Source organism: Loxodonta africana, chromosome 10 (genome assembly GCF_030014295.1).
Source record: "Loxodonta africana isolate mLoxAfr1 chromosome 10, mLoxAfr1.hap2, whole genome shotgun sequence".
NCBI classification, from domain to species: Eukaryota; Metazoa; Chordata; class Mammalia; order Proboscidea; family Elephantidae; genus Loxodonta; species Loxodonta africana.
This window is the reverse complement of record NC_087351.1, coordinates 10,701,599-10,724,242: the sequence shown is the minus strand read 5'-3', so window position 1 is coordinate 10,724,242 and position 22,644 is coordinate 10,701,599. Positions and strand designations below refer to the sequence as shown.

Sequence of the window (22,644 nt, the reverse complement as noted above, 5' to 3'; positions counted from 1 at the left end):
GCATCTCAGGAACTTTCCGTTCAGTTTGCCCAGAAGGAGGGCGGGCCTGGAGAAGCCTGACAGCAGCTCTGCCCGGCCGCCCCGTGGGGAGTTCCTAGGCCCCCATAGGTTCCAGATGCGGGCATGGACAGGGGCCCTGCGCTCCGGACAGACGGATACAGGCGCAGCCAGCAGGGGGCGCGCACGACCGGCCCCGCCGCGCTCGACCTCCAGTCTGGAGTCGCAGCCCAGGAGGTCTCGTAGGTTGGCCCCGCTGTCCGGGGTCCGGAGCAAGGGGGCGCAGGTGTCCCCTACTAATTCTCGGAAAGAAACGGGCCCGGGACGCCCTGCCCCCCGGCCGACTTCCCGCCGCCCCGGCGCGCGGCTCCCCGCGTGGCAGGCCCGCCCGCGCCCTCCCGCCCGGCGCGCGGCCCCTTTGTCTCTGCGCCGCCTCCTCCTCCCAGACAAATGGCTGCTGGCAGGAAACCGGACGCGCTCTCGGGGAGCGCGCTCGTCGCAGCCGTGAGCGGGCGCCGCGCGGCCGGCCGCCTCCAGCCAGCGCGGGCGCTACCGGCGAGGTTCCGACAGCTCGTCAGAGAAAGGAACTTGCTGCTTCGAAAGTGCTTCTCACAGCCGCCCCGTGTCTGCTCCCGAGCTGATTTATAAACAGAATCTGCTCGCTTCGCTGCTCCCTCCCCGTGGGCCGGGGCGGCGCCGGAGGCGGGGACGCGGCGGTGCCTGGCAGGACTGCGTTTATTGCCTCTGGCCCGGAGCCGGGGCGGCTCGGGGACAGCACGAGTTCCCCCGGCCGGAGCCCTTCCCGCCACTCCCCACCCCCCAACGCCGTCTCCCGGCTCAGACCCTGGGCAGAACCCTCGGGTGGGTTGGGGATGGAGGCGGAGAGGCGGTCAGGGCGCCCTTCCTGCTCCACCTTCACCGACCCGGGGAGGAAGGGGTGATGACGGTGGTCGCCGCCTCTGCCCTAGGGGCGGAAGGGGGCTGGAGTTGCCAATCTTGAACTCCTCCGGAGACCTGCAGCTCTAGAGCCCCCTTCCTCCTGGAACTGTCCTTTCCCCCCAGAATCTTCTCTACCTCCAGTTACAGCCACCTTTAACTCTGCAGGTCCGGGTAGCCCTTCCCCTTTAGAATAAATTAAGGAACCTCCAACTTCTACTGGGTCCCAGAGAGACAAAGGTGAAGAAGGGTTTGCGAGCGAGGGTGCCTCAGCCCTCAGCCAGGGGACCGGCACAGGGCTGGGCCCAGGTCCGTCACGGTGCCCGGCCACCCATCTACAAAGTCCGGATGGCCACGGGGTAGAGCAGGGACATGTGCTCCGCCCCCTTAATGGGCAGCTTGCGGCTGGTGTAGTGGTGCACGATTTCAGGGACGCTGCTGAAGGGCGGGCTGTTCTGGCCCAGCACGTACTTGTGTTCCTTAGTCCGGGACAGCTTCATGTGCATGAAGCCCTGACTGCTCCTGGGAAGAGAGTGACCCTGGTCAGTGGGGGCTCTGCGCAGCCCTGCAGCCAGCCGTCCAGCGGCTCTGGCTCCACCCCCTCACCCCCACTGCAGCAAATGCAGTTCCAAACCCAGCTGAGTGGGAGGTGATAGGGAGGCCAAAAGAGTTGGAGGGGATTTTACAAGCATGTAGCAGTGGGCATTGGCTGTGGTGAGGGCACTGGGTATGCCAAGAATGTGGGTGTGGTGAGTGTATAGGGTGTGTGCAGGTGGCCAGCACACCCACCCCCCTGAGACATAGGCACCCCTGCCCTCCAGCCTCTGTGGCCACAGGCGGCTTATGCTCACTCTCCCTGACCTATGGGGGAGCCACCTCTGGAGGCTCATGTGACTCACATGGAGCCACAGACACCCTTGGCAGGAGGGCGGGTAGACAGATATGACAATTAAGCTAATCTGGGGAGCAGCTGGGGCTCTCCCTTGTGGAGATGGGTGGTGGGGGGGGAGCTGCTCTGGAAGCCCCCCTCCCAAAATCTGGGTCTGTGCAGCTGCCTCCTCCTGGGGACCGCCCTTCACCCTCTTGCTATCTGGGCCTTGGGCCAAGCCCCTTCTCATCTATCCCACCCTTCAGCCTGGGATGACATCATCGGTTCTCAGGCTGCAGCTTGATTCTCTCCCTCAGAGAGGACTTCCTCCCCTGCCTCCCCCATCTCCCCCCCCCCCCCCACAATCCAGAGATCAGCATCCTTATCTGGGCCTGCCACAGGCAAGGACCCGCTGCTCAGACTCTGAGTGTGGTGGGCAGGACCAGCTCCTAGTCCAGACACCCTCAGCCTTAGAGAGAGGGCATGGGGCTGGGCTACCAGGAAGGATGTCCGACCGGCACAGCTCAGTCTGCCAGGCTGCAGGTCTGAATCTCACCCACAGGCAAGGGGGAAGCTGTGTTGGTGGGAGGCCTGAAGTCTGAGTATTTTTTTGCTGGTGTGGGAGGCAGGACCTGCGAGGGGGCTGCCTCCATCCTGAGGCCCCCTCTTGGGAGGTTAGGGTGGAAAACCTCCTGCCTGGGTTGAAAGGGGCCCTGCCTGGACACATTTCACTAGGCCCACAAGTGAGAAAGCGGGGAAGATGGGGAGACTGAAGAGAGGAAGGGGATGGAGGAAAGGGCAGTCAGGCCCGGCACTCCATCCCACTCCCCGCTGGGCAGGCAGGGTGCCCTGAAGCCTTGGTTATGTGCCCAGCAGCCTGCTGGGAGGCAGTCTAGGGGCTCACCCTGACTTTCCTGCCCTGGGCAGCAGAGGGCCTTGGGACTGGGTGTATGTGTGTTGAGGCCATCCATCCATCTGCAGGGCTGAGATAACAGCTGTGGCTGACAGTGACCACACAGTCCCTGGGGAAAAAGGCACCAAGAGCCTGAGGAAAACGTATAGTCAGAGAGGCCTACGGGGGTGGGACAGGGGAGGTGGTAAGTGGTCAACCCCCCGCCCCCATCTGCCCTGTGCCAAGGCTCAAGGCTGTGGGCAGCAATGTGGGTCCGTTCCAGTTTGGGGAGGAACCCCTTCCCACAGTCCACTTGGGGACCTACCTCTCCTGAAAGACACGCATTATATCTTCTCACCTGAGAAGGGCAACGAGTGGCCAGTGGCCAGTGGCCAGAGTGGGAGCTGAGAGCCCAGTCTCCATCTGTACAACAGACCCCTGGGAGGGGGCTATCTGTGCTTTCTGACCTCCTGGCACAAAGTCCCAAGTGTCCATTAGGACACAGCAGATCCCTCCCCGGGCCCCAGGGTGGAACCAGCTGGGTGCAGGGCTGCTGGAAGGGTTTTTTGAGGAAGCTGTTTAATTACTAGTGAAAGCCCTTCCATTACACAGAGAAGAGAAACCATAATTGTATTTCAGAGAAGCCATTTATATGCAAACGAGACTCTGGCAGAGAGATCAGCCTGGGCTGGAGGCTGTGTCTAGGCCTGCCTAGCCTCTCCCAGGCCTGCCTCCCCTTTTTACCCTTACGCTAAAGCAGGGCCACCTGCCAGGCTCCGCCCTGGGGAGCCAGACCCCTGACATCTTCCCTTACCTTGGGTGGTACCAGACTATACTACACTAGTGAAGGGTGGAGCTGTGCCATGGAACAGCACAGCGTGGTTCTTGGAGTCAGACTGAACTGAGTTCAAATGCTGATTCTGGCACTTTACTAGCTGGTGGCCTCCATCAAGACATGTCCCTTTTTGAATCTATTTTTGGTCTATAAAAAACGGATCTGCCTTGTAGGGTTGATGTGGCTGATTGATCACATTAGATCACATTATGGAAGATGACTACATCATTACATAACTGCTAAACTACCACCACTCATCTGTCAGTTTGTTACACTGTGGTGGTTTGTGTGTTGCTGTGATGCTGGAAGCTATGCCAGTGGTATTTCAAATACCAGCAGGGTCACTCATGGTGGGCAGGTTTCAGTGAAGCTTCTAGACTAAGACGGACTAGGAAGAAGGACTTGGCAATCTACTTCTAAAAAAACTGGCTAGTGAAAACCTTATGAATAGCCCGGAACAAATGGGCTCAAATATAGTAACGATTGTGAGGATGGCGCAGGACTGGGCAGTGTTTTGTTCTGTTGTATACAGAGTTGCTACGAGTCAGAACCAACTCAATGGCACCTAACAACAACAATCTTGTAGGGTGATTGTGTGTTTGGAGACGGTGTATGTACTGTCTGTACATAGTAAACGAAAGAAACCTAATTATAATTTTTTAAGCAATATACGTTCCTGAAGTTATGTAAATCAAATTTTTGACAGATAAATTTTTCTTAAATGCTCCTTTGATTTAATGAGTCACAGACTCCTAGAGCATAGGAGTGGGGAGAAATTTCAGAAGTTTCCATTTTGCAGATGGAGAAACCAAGGCCCAGAGCTGTTGTGTGCTGTAGAGTTGCTTCTGATTCATAGCAACTCTACAGGACAGTAGAACTGCTTCATAGGGTGTCACAGGCTGTAATCTTCACGGGAGCAGAGTGCCAGGTCTCTTCTCCCATGGTGCAACTGGTGGGTTCGAACTGCTGACCTTTCTCGCTTAAACACTGAGCTACCAGGGCTCTTTAAGGCCCAGAGAGATTAAGTAATTTGCCTAGGGTCATATCGCTAGTTTTATCAAACCCAAGACTAGAACTCAAGCTTCTTGATTATAGCCTGGCACTTTTCCCATTATCCTTTAGTGAAGTTGAGTAATCATCACCCAGACATATCTGTTTAGTAGTTCCCAGCTTCCACAGACGGAATGTGTGAAGTGGGGTATACTATGCTCTAATGCCCCCAGGGAATGTGGTAGGAAGTGGTGCAGGTGCCCCAGTAATGGGGCTGGGTGAATATTCACCAACTGGCTGCCTCACATGGGTGCAGGCTCTCCAGGTAGAACTCCTGGGTGCCAAGCGGGGGGCTTGCCAGGGGAGCCTGGGAGTCCCCTGCTGGCCTGTGTGTATTTGCTCCCAAGGAAGAAGGCTGATGGGAAGGCCCCTGCCTCCTCCACCTCTTTGAGGACCCTTTAAAGCTCCGTTGTCAGCCACTAGCACCCAGACCCTCTGACCACTTGTTCACAGTGGATAGCAAAAGCCTGTGTCCACTGCCCTGCCCTCCTTCCAAGACCCACCCCCCATCTCACCCTGCAGACTCCCGCAGACAAAGCTGCTTACCCCTCACCTGTGGCTCTGGAACACCTTGGACTTCCATTAATAATGAAGATGAGTATAATTTACTGAGCACTTAGCACCATGCTAAGGGCTTCCCATACATCATTTCATTACTCCTTTCCTATAAGGCAGACATTATTATGCCCCCATTTGATAAGTAACGAAACCAAGGCCTAGAGACAATAAGGGGACCCCAAGGCCACACAGGTAGCAGGTGACAGAACCCTTCCAAAGCTGTAGTTCAACAGTTTCCCCCAAAGGACTCTGAGTTCCTTGAGAGCAGGGCTGAGTCTCAGGTGTCTTGGGATCCCCGGTGACTGCCAGGTGTCCACATGAACCTTCAGAGCTCACTGGGGATAGGGCTCACCCAGCTTGGCTGGGCACGGGGAGAATAATGGAGTCCCCCCGTCCTGCCTGCTGTCCCCCAACCTGAGGCCAGCCACACTCACTTGAGGGAGAGGGAGAAGTCATTCTTGCTGGTCTCACTGTTGCGTACCAGGTAGCTGGCCTCTTTGCACAGCCGGAGCAGGTTCTCGGCGTCTGTGCGACTGATGGCCCCGTGGTACCATCTGAGGATAAGACAGGAGGTTAGAAAATCTCTACTGGTCCCTTGTCATCCAGGCCCACCCATTCTTGGTGCCCCCTGCAGGCAGGCCAGAGCCAGGAGGGGAAAGGGAGATGAGGGAGTCCCCAGCTGGACACAGATACTCACACCTGGTTCTCCAGAGGCAGCGCTGGGTCTGTCCACTCCCCCAGGGGGCTGCTGGGCTCCATGCTTAGTGGCTTGGCTGTCTTGGGATTCCCTGCAGAGAGTCGGGGAGGTAGCCGCCCCTTTTCCTCCCTGCCAGGTGAGAGGCAGCTCTTCTCCGATCCTTCAAACTGGGCTGTGGGGAACATAGCAGTCATGGACTCTGAAAATCCCACAGGTAGAGCCCTATTGAATGGCTAATGCCTCATCCTCATTTTCTGCCAGCATCAAAAGGAGTCAAAGGAACATTCTGGAAGGGCAGGGCATCCTCATGGGCCTGACTGGCTCTTGGAACATAATCCTGGGTCCGTCCCCAGGTGGGGATGGGGGAGCCGAGTCCTCCTGTCCCATACAGGGCCTCCCAGTCCCCACATGGCAGAAGGAGAAGGGATAAGAGCAACATGAGAAACCACTTAAGCTTCTCCCTCTACAGCAGCCAACTGTCTCCTCCTATTCGTTCCCCTCAGGGTAGCTTCAGTGCCGATAATATTGTTTCTTTCTCCTCCTCAGAGTTCATTACCGTTCTCGAAATCACCCTGCCAAGCCATTCTGCAGAAATGACTTATCGATCTGCGAACAATTATCCGATTCCCCTTGGTGCCATCCTGACAGGCTAATCCTGCCCGAAGACGACAGTGGGCCTGGCCCCTCCCCCCAAGGCCACTGCCCAAGGCTCCCCTCCCCCACCAGCCGTAGCCCAGCACAGAGGTGCCGGCTCTGCCCTCCCTCACCGGGGCAGACAGGACAGCTGAGCAGGCACAGGGCGAGGGCTGAACTCCTGCGACCACACACGCAGGGCTGGATGGCCCAGTAGGCAGGGTAAGCACGGGCTTGCTTGTGCTTACTTACTAATCTGTAATGAACAATTCCACATGTTTTATCTGTGACAAAACCCACGTGAAATTGTTCACTACAGATTAGTAAGTAGGCACAAGCAAGCCCGTGGTTACCTTGCTTACTGGGTCATCCGCTCCCTCAGGGATTGTAATCTCGAACAGAGGCTTTGATTCTGCAGGTAGGCACTGTGGGGTTGGGAGAGAGACAGGTGCCAGCCATACCTAGAAGCAGAAGCTTGGTTGAGGCGAAAAAATGTGAAATTGTTCACTACAGATGATCTAGTCAGCAAGGTATGCACCATGTTTACCTTGCCTATTGGATAATCTGCCCCTGCTCACAGGGGACAGAAGGTTCTCTGTTTTTTTTTTTTTTTTTTTCTTTTCAATATATCTGCCCACACTCCGGCACAAATGTACAAACAGGTGTGCGCACCTCTAGGTACATGCATGGACACACATGCACGTTCTGGGCAAACTGAAAGCAGTTCAGTGCCTTCTTTCTCCTCATGTGGACTCCTCTCCCATTCTCGTGGCATCTTCAAGGCGAGAGGATCAGAGCCTCTCCTTTACCCGAAGGAGTTGGGCATTTCCTGTGCTAGCACCACCCCACCTTGGCAGGGTCTGCACCGCTGAAGGATCTGGTCTGGCAAGGCTCTACCCAAAGAAGTGAATTTAAGTAGAAGATTCCAGTGGCACGGTGGGAAAGCTACTTGGAAGGAGCCTCCTTAGAAGCGCCCTCCCACAGCACTAGGGGAGAGAGGAACGTGCGCTGTCTCCCACTTCTTCCTCAGGACAAGAAGGACTCTTCCTGGATTCTCCAAACCCTGTCCCACCTCCAACCCAAGCCCACAGGGTCTGAAGGATGAGAGGACATGTCAACCTGGCTGGAAGCCCCCACAGGACCCACCGCTGCTGTCCTCCAGGCTGGGCTCAGGGAGGGGTGAGGCTGGACCGGAGATGTCCCTGTCCCCGTCGGGCAGGGAGGGGCTGCTGTCCAGCTGTCCCACGGGCGGAGGCCAAGGTAGGTCTTTGATGACCTTAATGTCAACTGGAGCCAGTAAGAGAGGAAGAAGAGAGACAGACAGCAACAGACAGACAAGAGAGGCAGAGGTTGAAACACCAAAATGCAGAGCCAGGACACAGGACAGCCTAGAAAGGAGGCGGGGCAAAGGCAGAGGTGAGGGTGGCTTCGGGGGAGGTAGAGGATGCTCACAGGGCTGGGCCACCAATGACCATATCAGGCTGGCCCGGAAAATGTGGGGAGGTGCAGGCAGAGAGAGAGCAGCTGACAGGCAGGCGAAGGAAGGGTCTCGAAGGAAGGGTCTCACTCTACCAGCCCGGTGCCTCCTCTTCATCTGACCTCTTACAACCTCTGGGTCCCAATGGGGCCAGGAGGAAGAGAAGGGAAAGGAGCTTCCCACCTCTCAGCACCACTCCCAGGTTCCCACAGCCTCCTGACACCCCAGTCTTGCCTTCCTTTTTCCTTCTTCCTGCAGCCTGGGCACTTAGGGCAGTAGGAGTAGGCCAGCCAGCCTCGGGCTGTCAGGAAGACCCAGAGCTGGGGGCAGGGGCTTTACTGAACTTTAACAACAGCCACCTCCCCTCCCATCCTGAGCCTGGACACTGAGGAGTGACGCCATGGGCGGCTGCAGGACTGCTAATGAGACTCCTAATGAGGAGCATAGATTTTCCCATTAAGCAATCCAAACAGCATCGATCCTCCAAGAAGACTTCTGGAGATAAACGGCTGGTCCTCAACAGTGTGAGCTTCACAGTAAGCAGATTAGAAACCTGTGGTTTCCCAGTCTGGTTGCCAGGGAGGGGAGGGCTGGGTCCAGCTCCAGGATGACCCTCTTTGCCCAAGGAGGGGTGAGGGGGATGTGGGTACAGGAGGGAGGACTAACAGCATTTACCCTTTTTATGCTCTCACCGAGTTGAGGCTCCAGGAGCTAAAGCCCTCTCTGTATCTAGGCTCTCACTCTACCCTTGCCTCAGGCCACCAACATCCACCCTTCCATGGCGGACTCTAGGCCAGGGATGGACACTCGCGTGGTCCGGGCAGGGGAGATCTGACCCTCATTCAGCAACCAGTGGGTTTCTCCTGGCCTCCCTCTCCACCAGTTCCTGCTCCTCAGACATCCCCCAGGGACCAGGCAGCTGGCTCTGGTCCAGGCAGAGCCTACCACTGGGAGACAAAGCCCTCAAATTCAGGGATGTTATTGCCAAAAAGTTACACACACAGTTGTTTTCATTGTTTGAAGTGTTAAAAGCCTCTTTTGTTAAATGTAGGTATTTAACATACGCCATAATTTTTATCATTTTGTTCTGGTATTTATTTTTAAATATACCTAGCCTTCCAAGAGACAGAAATGGCCCAGGCTTCTTGGCCCTCAAGGGGTGGTGATGCAGGGAAAAGCTTTCATCCTTCTTCCGTGCCCATTCCCTGAACCAGCACACAGTGCTGCGGCCACGTTGCTGAACTCATCACTCTCTGTGGCACGGAACTCAACTACACTTCCCTGGAGCCCAGCTCCTGGACCTTCCCAGTCCCTGGGGTCCACTCCTTGCATTCCCCTGAGCCTGGCTGTCAGAGGCCTCAGCAGACCTACCCTCTCCACCCAGGGACTCACCTGCAAAGGCTTTGGAAATCCGCTCCTTCTTCCACTCCCAGGGCTGGTCATACTCCTCGGGGGGTCTCTCATCATCCTCAGGCAGGCGGGACTCCCAGGACCAGGGGGCCCCCTCGCCCTCTGGGGCTGCCCCCTCCTCCTCTGGCTCATAGGGCGTGTCATACAGAGGCAGGGGCTGAGCTGCTGTCTCCTTGCAGCCCCGGATCTCTGACAGAGCAAGGCAGGAGGGAGAGGCGTGAGCTCGGCCTTGGCTGCCAGGTCCTTCTTCTCTGGCAGCTCTCCCCAGCAGCAAGCCAAGCCTCACTCAGAAAAGCTGCCGCTGGCTCTGGAGGAGCCCAGCAGCTGCACATCCTGGGTCCCTCACTCCAAAACACCCCTGGGGCTCCAAAAGGATGGGACTCAAGGGACGCAAGGACAGACAGGGACCAGAGAGACAAATTAAAAAAAAGGGGGGGGGAGGTCCTGTAATGCCCAGTATGGGCTGAGGTGCTAAGTTTATACATGTAGGAAACTGAGGCAGGGTTCTGTCCTAGTTAATCTCCTCTGGGCTGCCCAGCTCCATTTATCACCTTGTGTCCCAAACGACATCATTCTACAACCAGAAAACCCTTCTTTGCTGCTCAGACACTGCTGACCACGCTCGCCTTGAAACTTTCCTCTCTGACATTTTCATGGACTGCCCTCCTCTCTGATTGCCCCCATCTGGTCTCTTTCCCTGGATCCTCTCTTGGCCTCTGTTCCCCAAGGCCAGGTCTTGTTCATGTCTCCCTCCCCCGACTCCTCGAACCACTTGCCCAGTCTCATGGCACCCACTGCATCTATATTTCCAGTCAAATGTTTCCAGTTTCCATTAAGAGGTTTCACTTTGACATCACATTCTTTCAAACCCACCACTTTCCCCAAAGCTAGTGATTTTTTTTTGGTGGGGATCGGTGACCTCAATGAAAATCTGATAAAAGCTATGGACCTACTCCCCAGATAAAGGTGCACTCAAAATTTTACATACAATTCCAGGGCATTCATGAACCTCCTAGGGATCCATACCCTGGGACCTAAATAGAGCAGCCACACTCTGGATTTCTCCACTCTGCCCACCAGTGTCTTCCACGGACTTGGCCTTCTTTCATTCTTTAACTCCCGTCTGTCTGTTGCCAATACCTGGTGACTGTCACTCTCAAGTCTACATATATAAATTACTGCTGGGGCCCTCCATTCCACTGGCTTCTGTTGCCATGGAATACATGGAATAACACTCGTAAAGGCTCTTTGCTCCCTCACCCACCTCTCCCAAGGAGGAAGAGGAGCTTATCTGATCAGCCAGTAGGTACTCACTCTCTTTCTCAGATCTACCTTCTCACAGAGAGAAAACATTCTGGCTCTTTCTCCTCCATGCAGTGAGTAGCCTGCCCCACACAGAGGCCTCTTGCTATCCTGCACTGCCTGAGCCTCACTAAGCCCACCAAACCCAGTGCCCACTGGGCAAGTTTAATTCTGTGGCAAAGTATTAAGAAGTCCATTATGGTTATATAACTAAGTGACGTTCTCCTAATTTATCAATAACAAAGCTGACATTTTTATCTCTGTTTCCTTAATCTTATTTCTCCATTATTTCCAAGCTTAGGAGAAGAAAAAAGGGGTGTTAATTATTGACCTCTTTAAAGACCCCAACAATTCCCACAATAGCATTCTTACTCATTTTTCTGATGCCCATTTTTTCCCAGTCCATTCCTTACACCAAAACCACAGTCCATCACAGTAGTCCTCTTAAAATGCCATATTTGTCCTTTTCCTCTCTTGCCCAAGAATCTATAATGGCTCCCCCCTCTTTTGGATTAGGTCCAAACATCTCATCCAGCCTTCAAGGCCCTTTAACTGCCCTGCATGACATCTGTCATCTCAGCTCCCATGTACACACAGGGCTAATACTATCTGCCTGTGAACAAACCTCCCTCTCACCCTGCCATGGCGCCTTGGCTTCAACTGACCACCCCTGTCCTCCTCTCTGATCACTCCCATTTGACCTCTTTCCCTGGATCTTCTCTTGGCCTCTGTTTCCCACGGCCAGGTCTTATTCATTTCTCCCTACCCTCACTCCTCAAACTACTTGCCCAGTCTCATGGCATCCATTGCATCTATATTTCTAATCATATGTTTCCAATGGCTATAAAAATGTCCCACTTTGATATCACATTGTTTCCAATTCACCACCTTCCCCAAAACTAGTGATTCTCTTTTGGAATCATTGAACCCCAGCTCGTACTGCTATCTTGCCCTTCTCGACCATCCCAAATGCCTCTATCTGTCTGACCCTTAGTAGGGTGGCCTTCTCTACTGCCTCAGATCTCAGGTGCCATGAGTCACAGCTCCTTCTCCAAAAAAGACTGAGTGTCTTGAAGACAGTGGCCACCCTCCCCAAGCACACAACACAAACTTTTTCCATATTTGCAAGAAGCTAGAGATCAAGGGATCAGCCTTTAGACTTGTGGATCCCAGAGCTTGTTCGGCAGATCCCAGGCCTCAGGAAGTACTTCCCCTGACTCTGTCACTCACCAGCCATCATCTTTTGGGCTTCATAGGGTTCCATGTAGCCATCATTTTCAGGGATCTTCTCTGGGGCTCCTGAAGCTCCTGCTGGGACTTCGCCAGTCTCCTGAACGTCAAACGGGTCCGCATAGTCTTCTAGGATTGCCAGCTGCGGGAGGATAGTGAAGAGAAGGGGCTTCAGACATCTGAGAGGTCACTCTGCTTCCCTCTAGATGCTTTGTCCACATGAGCAGGAGTTGTGGGCAGGCTGCCCTTACCCAGAGCCCTGGATACCCAGGGGCAGGCTCTGAGCTTGGATGGGAACAAGCTCTGGCTCTTGTTTTGCAGGATCCCCCACCATGCTGCCAACCAAATGCTACATCTTTCTTTTCTGTTAATTTTATGCCTCTGGACTATCTCCTAGGGTAAATGGCCAGGATGAAGCTACTGAGATTTAGGGCTTGCCTTGGTCAGGGTCCAGCTGGACAAAAGCCTACACCAGGTGCTTGAATAGAGGGAATTAATTCAGAGAACTGGTTACAAAGATGTTAGAAGAGTTCAATAAGCAAGCAGAGAACAATGAGGCAACCCAGAGACTGGACCAGTCCATGCCTACCAGTGCGCTCCCAGATGCTGATCAAGTAAATATTTGCTGACCATCAAGGAAGGAAAGGCTGGACACTCTGTCAGTTCTGCCAATTTACCCTCATAACGTCCCTGTCAAATGGATATTATTATCACCACTTTAAGGAAATGGAGGCCTAGGGTAATTACAGAACAACATGCCCAAGGCCACTCCGCATAAGTGGAGGCATCAGGACTGTGTCCTTTGTGCAAACATTCTGCTGCCACCAGTGGGCATTGTGGCTATCTTGAGAGAGAGAATACTTGGACATAGCCTTGAGGAAAGCCAGGACTTGGACTCCAGGAAGACAGGGACAGGAAAGTCCTTGCCTCCATCCTCCACTTCCCAGGCCGCTCCTTTTTCCCACACAAGTGGCTCACCGCCACCCCTCCGTCCCTGCTTCCAGTCAAAGCAGAGCAAACCGCAAGCTGCAGGCCTTGGAGAGGAGCTCGGGGTGTGGTGTAGCCAGGGACAATAGAGTCTTTCTCCAGGCTGGGCTCTGGCTCCTCCTGGGCGCTGCTGAGGTGGAGACAGAGCCCAGCCCACTCTGGGCTGCCAGCACCCCAGGAGCACCCCAGGAGCTCTGTGCCACCCGGTGGACAGGCAATGACAGGAGGTGGTTCTGGGGCCTGTGGCACAAGGAGGGCCACTCTTGCCCTTTTCCAAATTTCAATCCAGGCTTTGTTTCTGGGCAGGATCAGAGCTGTGGAGTCAGCTGGGCTGGGGACCACAGGGGTAACCACCTTGCCCTTGATTAGAGGGTCTGGGAACCAGGGAACCACCACCCCCAGCAAGGCAAAGACGGAAAAAGGAACCTCCCTACCTCAGAAACCCCTTCTTCATATTCCTTGGACCCCTGATCACCCCTCTAGGGTTCTCTGAGGCACATCCCAGTGGCGCCCACCATCTCACCATTCAGTCAGTTCTTCAGCTCCCACCTCGTCCCAGTCAAGCCCCTCAGCTCCTTTTCTTCCCTTGCGTCTCTGCTTGCTTCTGAGATGACCACTCCCCACCCTCCACACCACCACCACCAGAATATCTATAACATCTACTAGCCTGGAGGCTCTTTGTCATTTTTGTCTCTGTACTCCCACAAGCACCTGGCTCACTGTGGGCACTCAAAAAATGTTTCAACTAGATCATCCAGGAGCCCTCGTGGCGCAAATGGTTATTTGCTCAGCTGCTAACTGAAAGGTTGATGGTTTGAACCCACCTAGCCACTCCACGGGAAAAAGACCTCGTGATCTGCTTCTGCAAAGATTACAACCAAGAAAACCTAATGGGGCAGTTCTACTCTGTAACACATGGGGTCACCGTGAGTCGGAACTGACTCGAGAGCACCCAACAACTGGACCATTCACCTGTCATCTCCCCTTGGCTCCCTCCACCCCTAGTCCTCCTTCTTCCTGGAAGTAGAGAAAAAAAATTCACTCACCCTGCCCCAAGCTGCTTCCTCCCAGGCTACCTGGCGCCCCACTGCCTCACCCACCTGACCAAGGGGGCTATGGAGCCAGCCTGTGGAAAATTCTGTCAGCCCCAGCCATGCACGAACACCAGGCAACTACTCAGTCAGCAGCTACTGAATTAACTAGCATTTGATCCTTAAGCCTTGCAGTGGCTCTCTAGTGCCTTGAAGAAAAGTCCAAAGTTAAAAGGATTTAAAAGATCCCACATTCCTCTTTGGTTTCATTTCTCTACCTTGGATCGCTTTGCTTCCTTCCTGAAAGCTTTACGCTCTCTTTCTTAGCTCACAGGCTTTCCCTCTGCCAGGATCACTCTCCCTGCTTCCTTCCGGACCAGCTAACACTTATTGGTTCTATTTATGTTCTTTCTTCAAAAAGCCTTTTTCTAACTCCACACCAGGCCTAGTTTGATGCCTTGTGCTGGGCTGTTATCACACTGTAGGTAAAAATACTTGTTCCATCGTCTGTCTTCCTGCCGACTATGGACATCCTGAGGGCAGGACCCGTGTTTACTGCTAAATTCTCAGTGCCTGAAAAGTCTCAGCAAATATTTGTGAAATCAGTTCACATAAAACAGGAAGAATGGACAAAGGAAGCCCTCTCCATATCCCCCCTCTTCAAAAGAGGGAGGAAGCATGAATCCTGGGTGAGAAGGAAGACCACACGGGGATCAGCTTTCAAGTGAATCTCTGTCCCCAGGATTGCTCAGTGAGAAGAGCCGCTGGCCCAAGCCCCCGAACCCAGGAACCGAGGACAGCCCCACCCCCACTTGAGTCCCTCTCTCCACAAGCTTGGTCAGAACTGCAAATAGCGCCCAGTGCCGCAACCCCTCCTAGGTCAGCATAGGCCTCCTCAGTCCCAACCTGCACTACCCACGGGCCCTCAGGTGGCAGCCCTGCGGGCAACTCAATGGCTCCTCTGTTCCACTCCTGGCCCCACCCCCTGCTCCAGAAAGCCCCACCCCACCCCCTGGGCTGGGAGTGGGGAGCAGTGGCAGAGACACCTGCTGGGAAGGCTGGCTGGTGGGCGCTCACCTTGGCTTGCAGGCCATTCAAGGAGGAAGAACTGTTCAGAAGGGGGAAGCTGTCCCTACCTGCTTCTGACACCTTGACTTACCAGGATTTGCTATTTGCTGATGGTCTCTCTGCCCCCTCTGATGTGTTCACTGCCGTATCCCACACCCACCACAGGGCCTGGCGCACAGTAGGTGCTCAGTGTACCTTTACTGGATACATGGAAGGCCTCCTTCTTCCCAAACGTCACTTCTGTCTGCAGCGACCAGACTCTCAGATCTAGTTCGCTCTGATTGACCTCTGAGCAGCAGGGGCTGTAGGAGCCAGCTCTCAGGGTAATTTACATTTGAAGAGTGATCAAAGCCTCTTGCTCAAGGGCAGAAAGGAAATGGCAGTAAAAGTCTTCAGGGAAGGCACCTGAAACCAGGGCGAATATTTAGGTATATCCTCTGGTGGAGCCAGAATGCGGCTGAAGTGCTGAAATATTTCCAAACTACTAAGTAAGCGGCAAACTGGCTAAGTGCTACAGCTGCTAACCAAAAGGTCGCCAGTTCAAATCTACCAGGCACTCCTTGGAAACTCTACGGGCAGTTCTAGTCTGTCGTATAGGGTCGTTATGAGTCAAAATCGACTCAATGGCAAGGAGTCTGGTTTTTTTGGAGGGGGGGAAGTAAGCAGCTGCTGCCCAGAGTCCCCTTGCCCTGTGCCTCCTGTCAGCCAGAAGCCTGCTCTTGTGTTGGCTCCAATTGGTCAGTGCCCCTCCCAGAGCAGCTGCTGTACTTTGAACATCCTTCCTGCCCAAGCCTCACCTGAGGTAGCTGGTGGGAGAGGCACCTGCCATCTGGTTCATGGCCTTTTGCTCTGCAGCTGAGCTGTGAAATGCAGGGGGAGAGGGGGCTGACCCACGGACCAGGCCCCAAGGAGGCACACATTACAGGATGTTGGCTCTGCAGGCCCTCATCCCTTTCCTCCACTTCTTTAGTTTACACTTAATGTCTCTAAACCTCTGTTTTTCCATCTGATATGGCTGTGAAAAGTTCCCCTGCTGGTAACAGTTCTTAAGCCAAAGGCTGGCCCAGAGTCCCGTTAACTCTGCGATAATCCGTATATCCAGGCACGAAGGCCTCAGCATTTAGGTGTTAGCCCAGGGCACCACCTTATCAGCTGCAGACTGCAGACTGGTAATCAGGTCTCCTGACTCTCAGTGCCTACATCCAGATCCTCCTAAAATTTAGGAAATGCAGCATCTTCTCTACTTGTAAATCCAAAATACACTTTAGCATGTTAAAGGCACTGAGAAGTCCTGCAGCAAAGAAATCAGTCCAGTCTTGGTAAATTCAGCATCTCTCCAAAGTATTTAACCATGGAAGTCCTTTTCAACAGAAAACCTACTAACCTGTCACAGTTTGGGAAACAGTACACTGTTAACCTTCCCTGAGATCAAACTTTGTGCAGCCGCTGCTCCCACCTACTGGAATGCCCTTCTATTTTATAAGCCAGGGGAACTCCTTCACATGAAACAAGTTTGTTATCATCCTTTTGTATTTACAAAAGTGATGCCATGCTTATAAGACCTCGCAGACATGTAACTGATGTCACCTTCCCTTGTAAGGCCATTACAAGGGGAGTATGTGGCCACTCTGCGATTGTGTAGCGAGTGCACAAAACACACCCCTAGCTCCTTCTCCAAGAGTCTCCTCCTCTTCTTTATGAGCGGATACTTAGTGAACCCCTCGTCTTTCCTGGGCACTGGTGGTGGGTGCTGGGGCCCCTGGCGTGGTGCTTACCAGACCTCAGCTCTGCTACTTACTAACTGTGAAACCATGTAGGTGTGACTGGACATTCCTGTACATCCGTTTTTCCATATATAACCTGAGGACAGTAATAGAATCTTCCTCCTAGAGTCATTGTAAGGATCGACTAGTCGAATAACTGCTTCAAAATAGGACCAGGTACAAGGTAGGTGCTCAGTAAGTGTCAGCCATCATATTACTACAGATGAAGATACCAAAGTCCCGGGCCCTCTAGCAGATACAAAACAAACTCCAAGAGAGTAAAGTGCCATGAAGCCCCGGGGCCTGGGCATCAGGCTTTGGAGGCACTCCCAGACTCACCAGAGGCAGGGCTGGGGCCCTCACCTATGCTCTCACTTCATATCACATCGGTTCTGTGGTGATGGGAACTGGGGTGGGTGGCAGGGAGCCTTCTAAGCTCCAGGCCCTGGCCAGGGCTTGCCCAACCCAACCAGCTCCTCCCATCTGGAGTCCACAGGATCCCAGCTGTCCCGGGCCCCCCAATGGGCACAGCGCCACGGCTGAGGAGTCAGTGAGTCACTGGCCAAGCCAACAAGCCGCAGATGTCCTTCAGAGAGAGTGGGTGCCGCAGCAAAGAGAAGCTGAGCTGGGTAGAGTAGCCAGGCCTACCACATAATGCAACAGTGGCTGCGGGCCTCAGCCGTCCTCGGAGCTCCAATGGCAGCACAGTGGCTCAGCCCGAGGCCACGGGAATGCCAGGCAAGGCTTCTCTCTGCCTGAGAGGTCTAGCCAGTCCACAAAAGACCCCAGACCTGGGCTCTTCCCTTCTCCTCCCTCCCTTCCCCAAGACTTTCCTCTCTTCTCCATCTGACAACTTGTATGAGACACAGATCAGACTTCCAGCTGTGGAAGTCACCTGAAGCAAAATTAAAGCAGACAAACCCAAAAAAGGCAAGGACCAGGTCCTCCTCATGATGTGTTGCCTTCAGTGCCTAGGCCAGTGCCACTTACACATTAAACACCTAGTGAATATTGGTTAAGGGATGCTCCTGCCTTGGCACCTCCTACCCAGCCTCCTGACCCCAGGGCAGGCATGTCTGTTCATTTCAGCCACTCTGGGTCGATCTCCTTCACTTCACTCTTCCTTCCTCTGTCTGTTCACTAGTTTCCAGATTTGGGCTTGGAGGATCCAAGTCCACGGTGATACTCTACATAAGTGCATCTACCTTTAAAAGTTCTTAATTTGGGGGACTGTGAACCACTCTAAGGATCTGTGAGCTGTGAGCCTCTTCCCAGAAAAATGCTCACACACCCAAATATCTGCACACAATTTCTGGAGGTTCACAAACCTCCACTCAGAACAGGAGCCCCGGTTTCAATACAGGGTGCCTGACTTATTGTCCACATCATGTGCACGCACACACACAGGCACACATACTCGTGCAAGCGTATCTCGGCATGATAGGAGCAAAGGACACACTGTGCAGATGGTCAGGGGCAGTCCAGAGCCTTGTACCCATCCCCTCACCTACTTAGATGAGATTTTCCCTGATTAAGGTCTGAGAAACGGGAGCAAAGCAAGGGAAGGGCCAGTTCTCTAGCCCCATTGCCAGAGCGTGACCTGGAGCCTGGGCCAGGGCCCAGACCCCAAGGGAGCTCTTCCTGCAGCCAGATGGCAAGGCCCCTGCCTGCCCATCGCAGGATGGGGCTCCTGCTGTTCCCACACCTGCCCTACCAGGCCTGCCCAGATGGCCACCCTTGCACCCCTGCCAACTGAAGCAGTGGCTCTCAATGTGGGCTAGTGGCCAGAGCCCTGGGTGAGGAGAAGGCTAATGGTCCTGAGTGGTCAGTGGCTGACATAGTGGAAGGGCCCCCTGGTCCTCAGAGTCCGGTCCAGGTCCCTGTTCTCTCCTGCGCCACATTCACCGGATCCTTTCCCCTCAATCTCATTGGCTCATCATGGAAATGCTTCCACCATTTCATCAAACCTCATGACCCAGCACCTCTCAGAGGGTGCTGATCCACCACCGGGCTCCAGGAGAAGGAGAGAAGCAGGTTGGCCCAAGGTTCATCCCAGTCCCTAGTCTCCATCTCACCTCAGGAGACCCAAAAGCAACTAGCCAAGGGGACCTGCAGAGCTGAGAGGAGGGAAACAGGAGGCGAGAAGGCAGCTGCACCGTAGAGATACTGCTTCAGCAAGGCCTTGGGGCAGAGCCAGGGGCTGGCCTCACCATCCAGGGGCAATATCCCTGAGTGGGCTCTCCAAGCACACACCACTCAGTAGGCCCAATGGGTACCTGGACATGCTGGACTTACGGTAAGGGGCTCAGGCACCTTGTCAGGAAGACTCTGGGATCCCCTGAACTCTGTTCCTACAGGGTGGGGAGATGCTCTCTGAATGGTGGGAGGCCCCAGGTCCTGCCCTGGGCCAGCTTAAATGGCATCCTAGGTCCTTCTCATCACACACATGAAAGAAGCCACAGGTTGTGTGGCTCCTGGGAGATCCTGCTGGGTTTCATTCCTGTCCCTACAGCTGACAAAGGAGTCAGACATCAGGCCACCAAGGTCTGAACAGCCCACAGATGACAGAGCCAACCCAGGCTGTGGCATGCACGCCCTCAGTGAGGAGAGGCTGTGGGTCTCAGCACGATCTGTGTGGGTGCAGCCTGTTCCTGGGGATCCCTGTGGGGAAATATGCAGGGGGGCTATCACTACAGGAGCCCCTGTCCTTCAGGCTGCCCTGGCAATGGACAGTCACCGTTCAGGACCTATTTATGCACCCCTCTTTATGCGAGCATGTGTCAGGCACCTTGGGGACACAGAGAAGCGGCGGACATGATCTTTGCCCTGGAGAAGCTATGGCTTGGTGGGCAGCCTGTTGGGCCACTCCAAGCCACTACAGAGAGGAGGGTCAGGGCCAGCTCAGGCCCATGTGTCAGCGGGCAGTGGCCAGGGAGGAGACTATGATGAATGGTAAGAACAAGGCCTAGCACACCCCTCTGGCTCACTCCCACTACCAACAGCACACCCAGTGTCACCCAACCACGGGGGACAATTAGGTAGGGGAGGAGCCTAAGGACGTGAAGAAAGCAGAGCCTCTGAGAAATGCCCCTTCGAACCTTCTTCTGCGGGCTAAGGAGCCTGGCACAGGATGGGCAGTCGTGCCCCATGGCAGGAACTGGGGAAAAATAAGTCACATTCCTGAGGCTTCTGCTCTGACCCTGACACAGTTCTTTGATCCAGAAAATGGGGCAGAACGGCACTCGCTGGCTGAAAGCCTCAACCCAGGAGCCAGTGAATTCTGACAGCAACTCTGCTCTCCAACCAAATAAATAATGCACTCTCCTCTCTTGAGAGCTGATCTCCTGGGGACAAGTAAAGAGGGACAACAGAACAGGGGTCTCACAGGATCACCACCACAGGGCTGGAGGGGCCTGGGGATGGCTTTTCACTGTCACTCTGCCAGGAATGGATAAGGCTAGGCTGGCAGCAGGTCATGGGGAGTTGGCTTCTGGACCAGGGCGTCAAAAGCACGGTGGAGAACAATTAATGCCCCACTCTCCTCTTTGCCCCAGTGCCTGCAGATCCAGAATGGACCCGGGGGATGGAGGCCAGGAGAAGAGGCTGAGCTCCCTGCTTAGCCCCACCTGGGCAACAGGTCCTGAGAGCTGATGTGGGGACAATGGAAGGGGTGTGGGAGTGGGCCTGCCTAGCCCCAGTGGTCAGTATCCTTGCTGAAGAGCTACACACCTCCTCCCTGGCCTCCTGAGAACTACAGCCCAGGGAGTTCCAGTCCCACGGGGTAAGGCTCCTGCTGTGTCCATGGGAGAAACCCAGCCTTCATCTCCTTCCTGGGGTTTCAGCACCTGTAAGGATGCTTGGGCCCCCTGAGGAGGACAGAGAGGAGGAGGCAGAAGAGGAGGGGAGCTTTGTGCTGGCTTTCCCCTGGGGGCGCGGAGTGTCAGAGATCAAAGGGCACACAGCTACTGCTCCCAGTGGGCAGAGAAGCCATAAATCAGCGGGGGCGGGGGGGGGGCCGGTAGCCTCAATTCCCGTTAGAAAAAGGCTCGCTGATCCGGCTCCCGCGGAGCTGAGATGCCGAGAGCAGAGGCGGGGAGAAGGAGGCTCACCAGCCCTAGGACGACGATAGGGAACGAACACGACAGAGTTTGGGATTCCCGTCCCACGTTAGTCGGTCGCGAATCTGAACAAAGGTGGGTGAAGGCTAGGAGACCCGGGGTCAGGGACTAAGCTCATGTCCGCCAGGAGCCGTGACACCTAGTGGCCTGGCCCTGGCCAGGCCACCTTTGTCCCTCTCACAACCCCCAGGCCTCCGACCACCTCCCCTCCAGGCCACCCCCGCCCTGCGCGGCACTCACCCTGTCGCTGCTGGCGGGGGGTCCGGAGATTCGCTCCTCGGGAGGGGGCGCTGGGGGCCCAGGAGTCTCGACCCGAATGAGGCGGTGCGGGGGCGAGCCGTGGCGCGGGGGCGGCGTGGGGCCGGGGACGGCGGGAGTGGCGAGGGCGGCGGAGCCGGACGGCCCCCCGGAGTAGGGGTCTTCGAAGTCGCGCTCCCGCTGCAGCCGGTAAGCTGCCAGGATGTCCGGGGGCGGCGCGGGGGGCGCGGCCGGCGAGGGCGCCGGGGGGCGGTAATCGGGCTCGGGGGGCGCCGGCTTGCCTCCCGCGCCACCACCGCCGCCCCCGCGGAAGCCCAGGTGCTCCCGGAGCCACTTGGCCACTCCGCCGCTGCCGCCCCCTCCTGGGCCAGCTCCCGCACCCCCGGCGCTCCGGCGCGGCCCCCCCGGGCCGCCCCCCGCGCTGGCCTGCGCCCGCGGCCCGGGGCCGGAGCCGGCCGGAGGAGCTCCGCTCAGCAGCATGGGGCCGGCCAGACTGAGCCCGGGCAGAGCCGGGGCGGGGGCGGGCAGCGGGGGCGGGGCTCCGCCGGCGGCGGGGCGGGGCTTGTCAGTAACAAGGCGGGGAGGGGCTCCGCTCCCCCCACCCGGGCCGGCCTCCCTCTGCCGGCGCGGGGGGCGCTGGCCGCCAGCCGGTGTGGACGCGCGAGAAGTGGGCCACCTCGGGGCGGGGGATGCGACTCCTGGGCTGTGTGGACGAACCCTCCACGTGTCGCCACGCGCGCCCCCGGGCGGGTGCACCCTTCCCCATCTGTTCCCCTTCTCCAGCTCCCTAGGTTCCCGGGCCTCTGGCGCCTTCTTCCCACCCCTTCCCCAAGTCCTCCCAACAGGGAAACAATGTTCTAAGAGGAAATCGAGGAGACAGACAGATGGGACCCTTCTGTAAGACGTAACAGCTCCCCCTCCCCACCTTGGTACCTTGGGGGCCCCACCTATCTCCTCCCATCCAGCTGCTCGGACCGCACAGATTGGACCCAAATTGCTTCCCAAACCAGGCAAACACATCTCACATCACAGACAATCGACTCCCTAGAGACACCATCTCTCCCATGTAGATTCCACATACACCCTCGATTACACGCAAACAGCCTTTCGCACAAACACCCCCACCTCGGGCTCACCCGCCCCCAGCAGGCCCTCCGGGTCCTGATCGCAGCACGCGAGCAGAAATCCCTTCAAGTCACATCCTGGATTTCATTGTCAATCAGATTAGTGACAGAATAGAGACAGACAAGTCAATAAATCAAGTCTAGACACAGTTCCAGTGTTGTCTATGACAAACCCCTTATCCTCCTGAGGCTTGATGCTCACTGCCAGGCATTTTTTTTGTCTTAGAAATGAAGCCAGTTCCTCCCCCAGAAATGTTGTAGCCCTGAAGCCAAGGCCAGCCTTAGAGCTTGGATGCTCTGGCTCGGTTGGAAAGATAGTGCCTCAGGCAGCCTCACCCCACCAGCACCCCCGGGGACAGGGCCTCAGGGCCACCCCCACTTCTCAGCTCTTCTAGGCCCTCTGAGGGAGC

At 55.6% G+C, this 22,644-nt stretch overlaps 1 protein-coding gene across 3 annotated transcripts; it reads right to left on the bottom strand.

Annotated features, from left to right (window-relative positions):
* Positions 1–612: 612 nt before the first annotated feature.
* On the bottom strand, positions 613–21,590 carry SHF (Src homology 2 domain containing F). Of its 3 annotated transcripts, XM_064292016.1 has the most exons (7): positions 21,093–21,590; positions 11,886–12,027; positions 9,336–9,542; positions 7,613–7,753; positions 5,834–6,005; positions 5,571–5,690; positions 613–1,455 (listed from the first exon to the last, which is right to left on the bottom strand). In XM_064292016.1, the coding sequence occupies exons 1-7, from the start codon at positions 21,588–21,590 to the stop codon at positions 1,269–1,271; spliced, it is 1,467 nt and encodes a 488-aa protein (XP_064148086.1). In that variant the 3' UTR covers positions 613–1,268. The 3 variants fall into 3 exon arrangements, with proteins under 3 accessions (XP_064148086.1, XP_010597982.2, XP_064148087.1); XM_010599680.3 differs by lacking the exon at positions 7,613–7,753 and having other exon boundaries at positions 617–1,455; XM_064292017.1 differs by lacking the exons at positions 613–1,455; positions 5,834–6,005; positions 7,613–7,753 and having other exon boundaries at positions 3,335–5,690.
* Positions 21,591–22,644: the final 1,054 nt, after the last annotated feature.

Excerpts from the sequence above, each read along its gene's own strand:
- SHF (XM_064292016.1), bottom strand. The coding sequence starts at position 21,590 with ATGCTGCTGAGCGGAGCTCCTCCGGCCGGCTCCGGCCCCGGGCCGCGG. Across the intron at positions 7,754-9,335 it reads GATTTCCAAAGCCTTTGCAG|TTGACATTAAGGTCATCAAA; the intron begins GTGAGTCCCTGG and ends TACTGGCTCCAG. Across the intron at positions 1,456-5,570 it reads GACTTCTCCCTCTCCCTCAA|GAGCAGTCAGGGCTTCATGC; the intron begins GTGAGTGTGGCT and ends CTCTCTTCCCAG.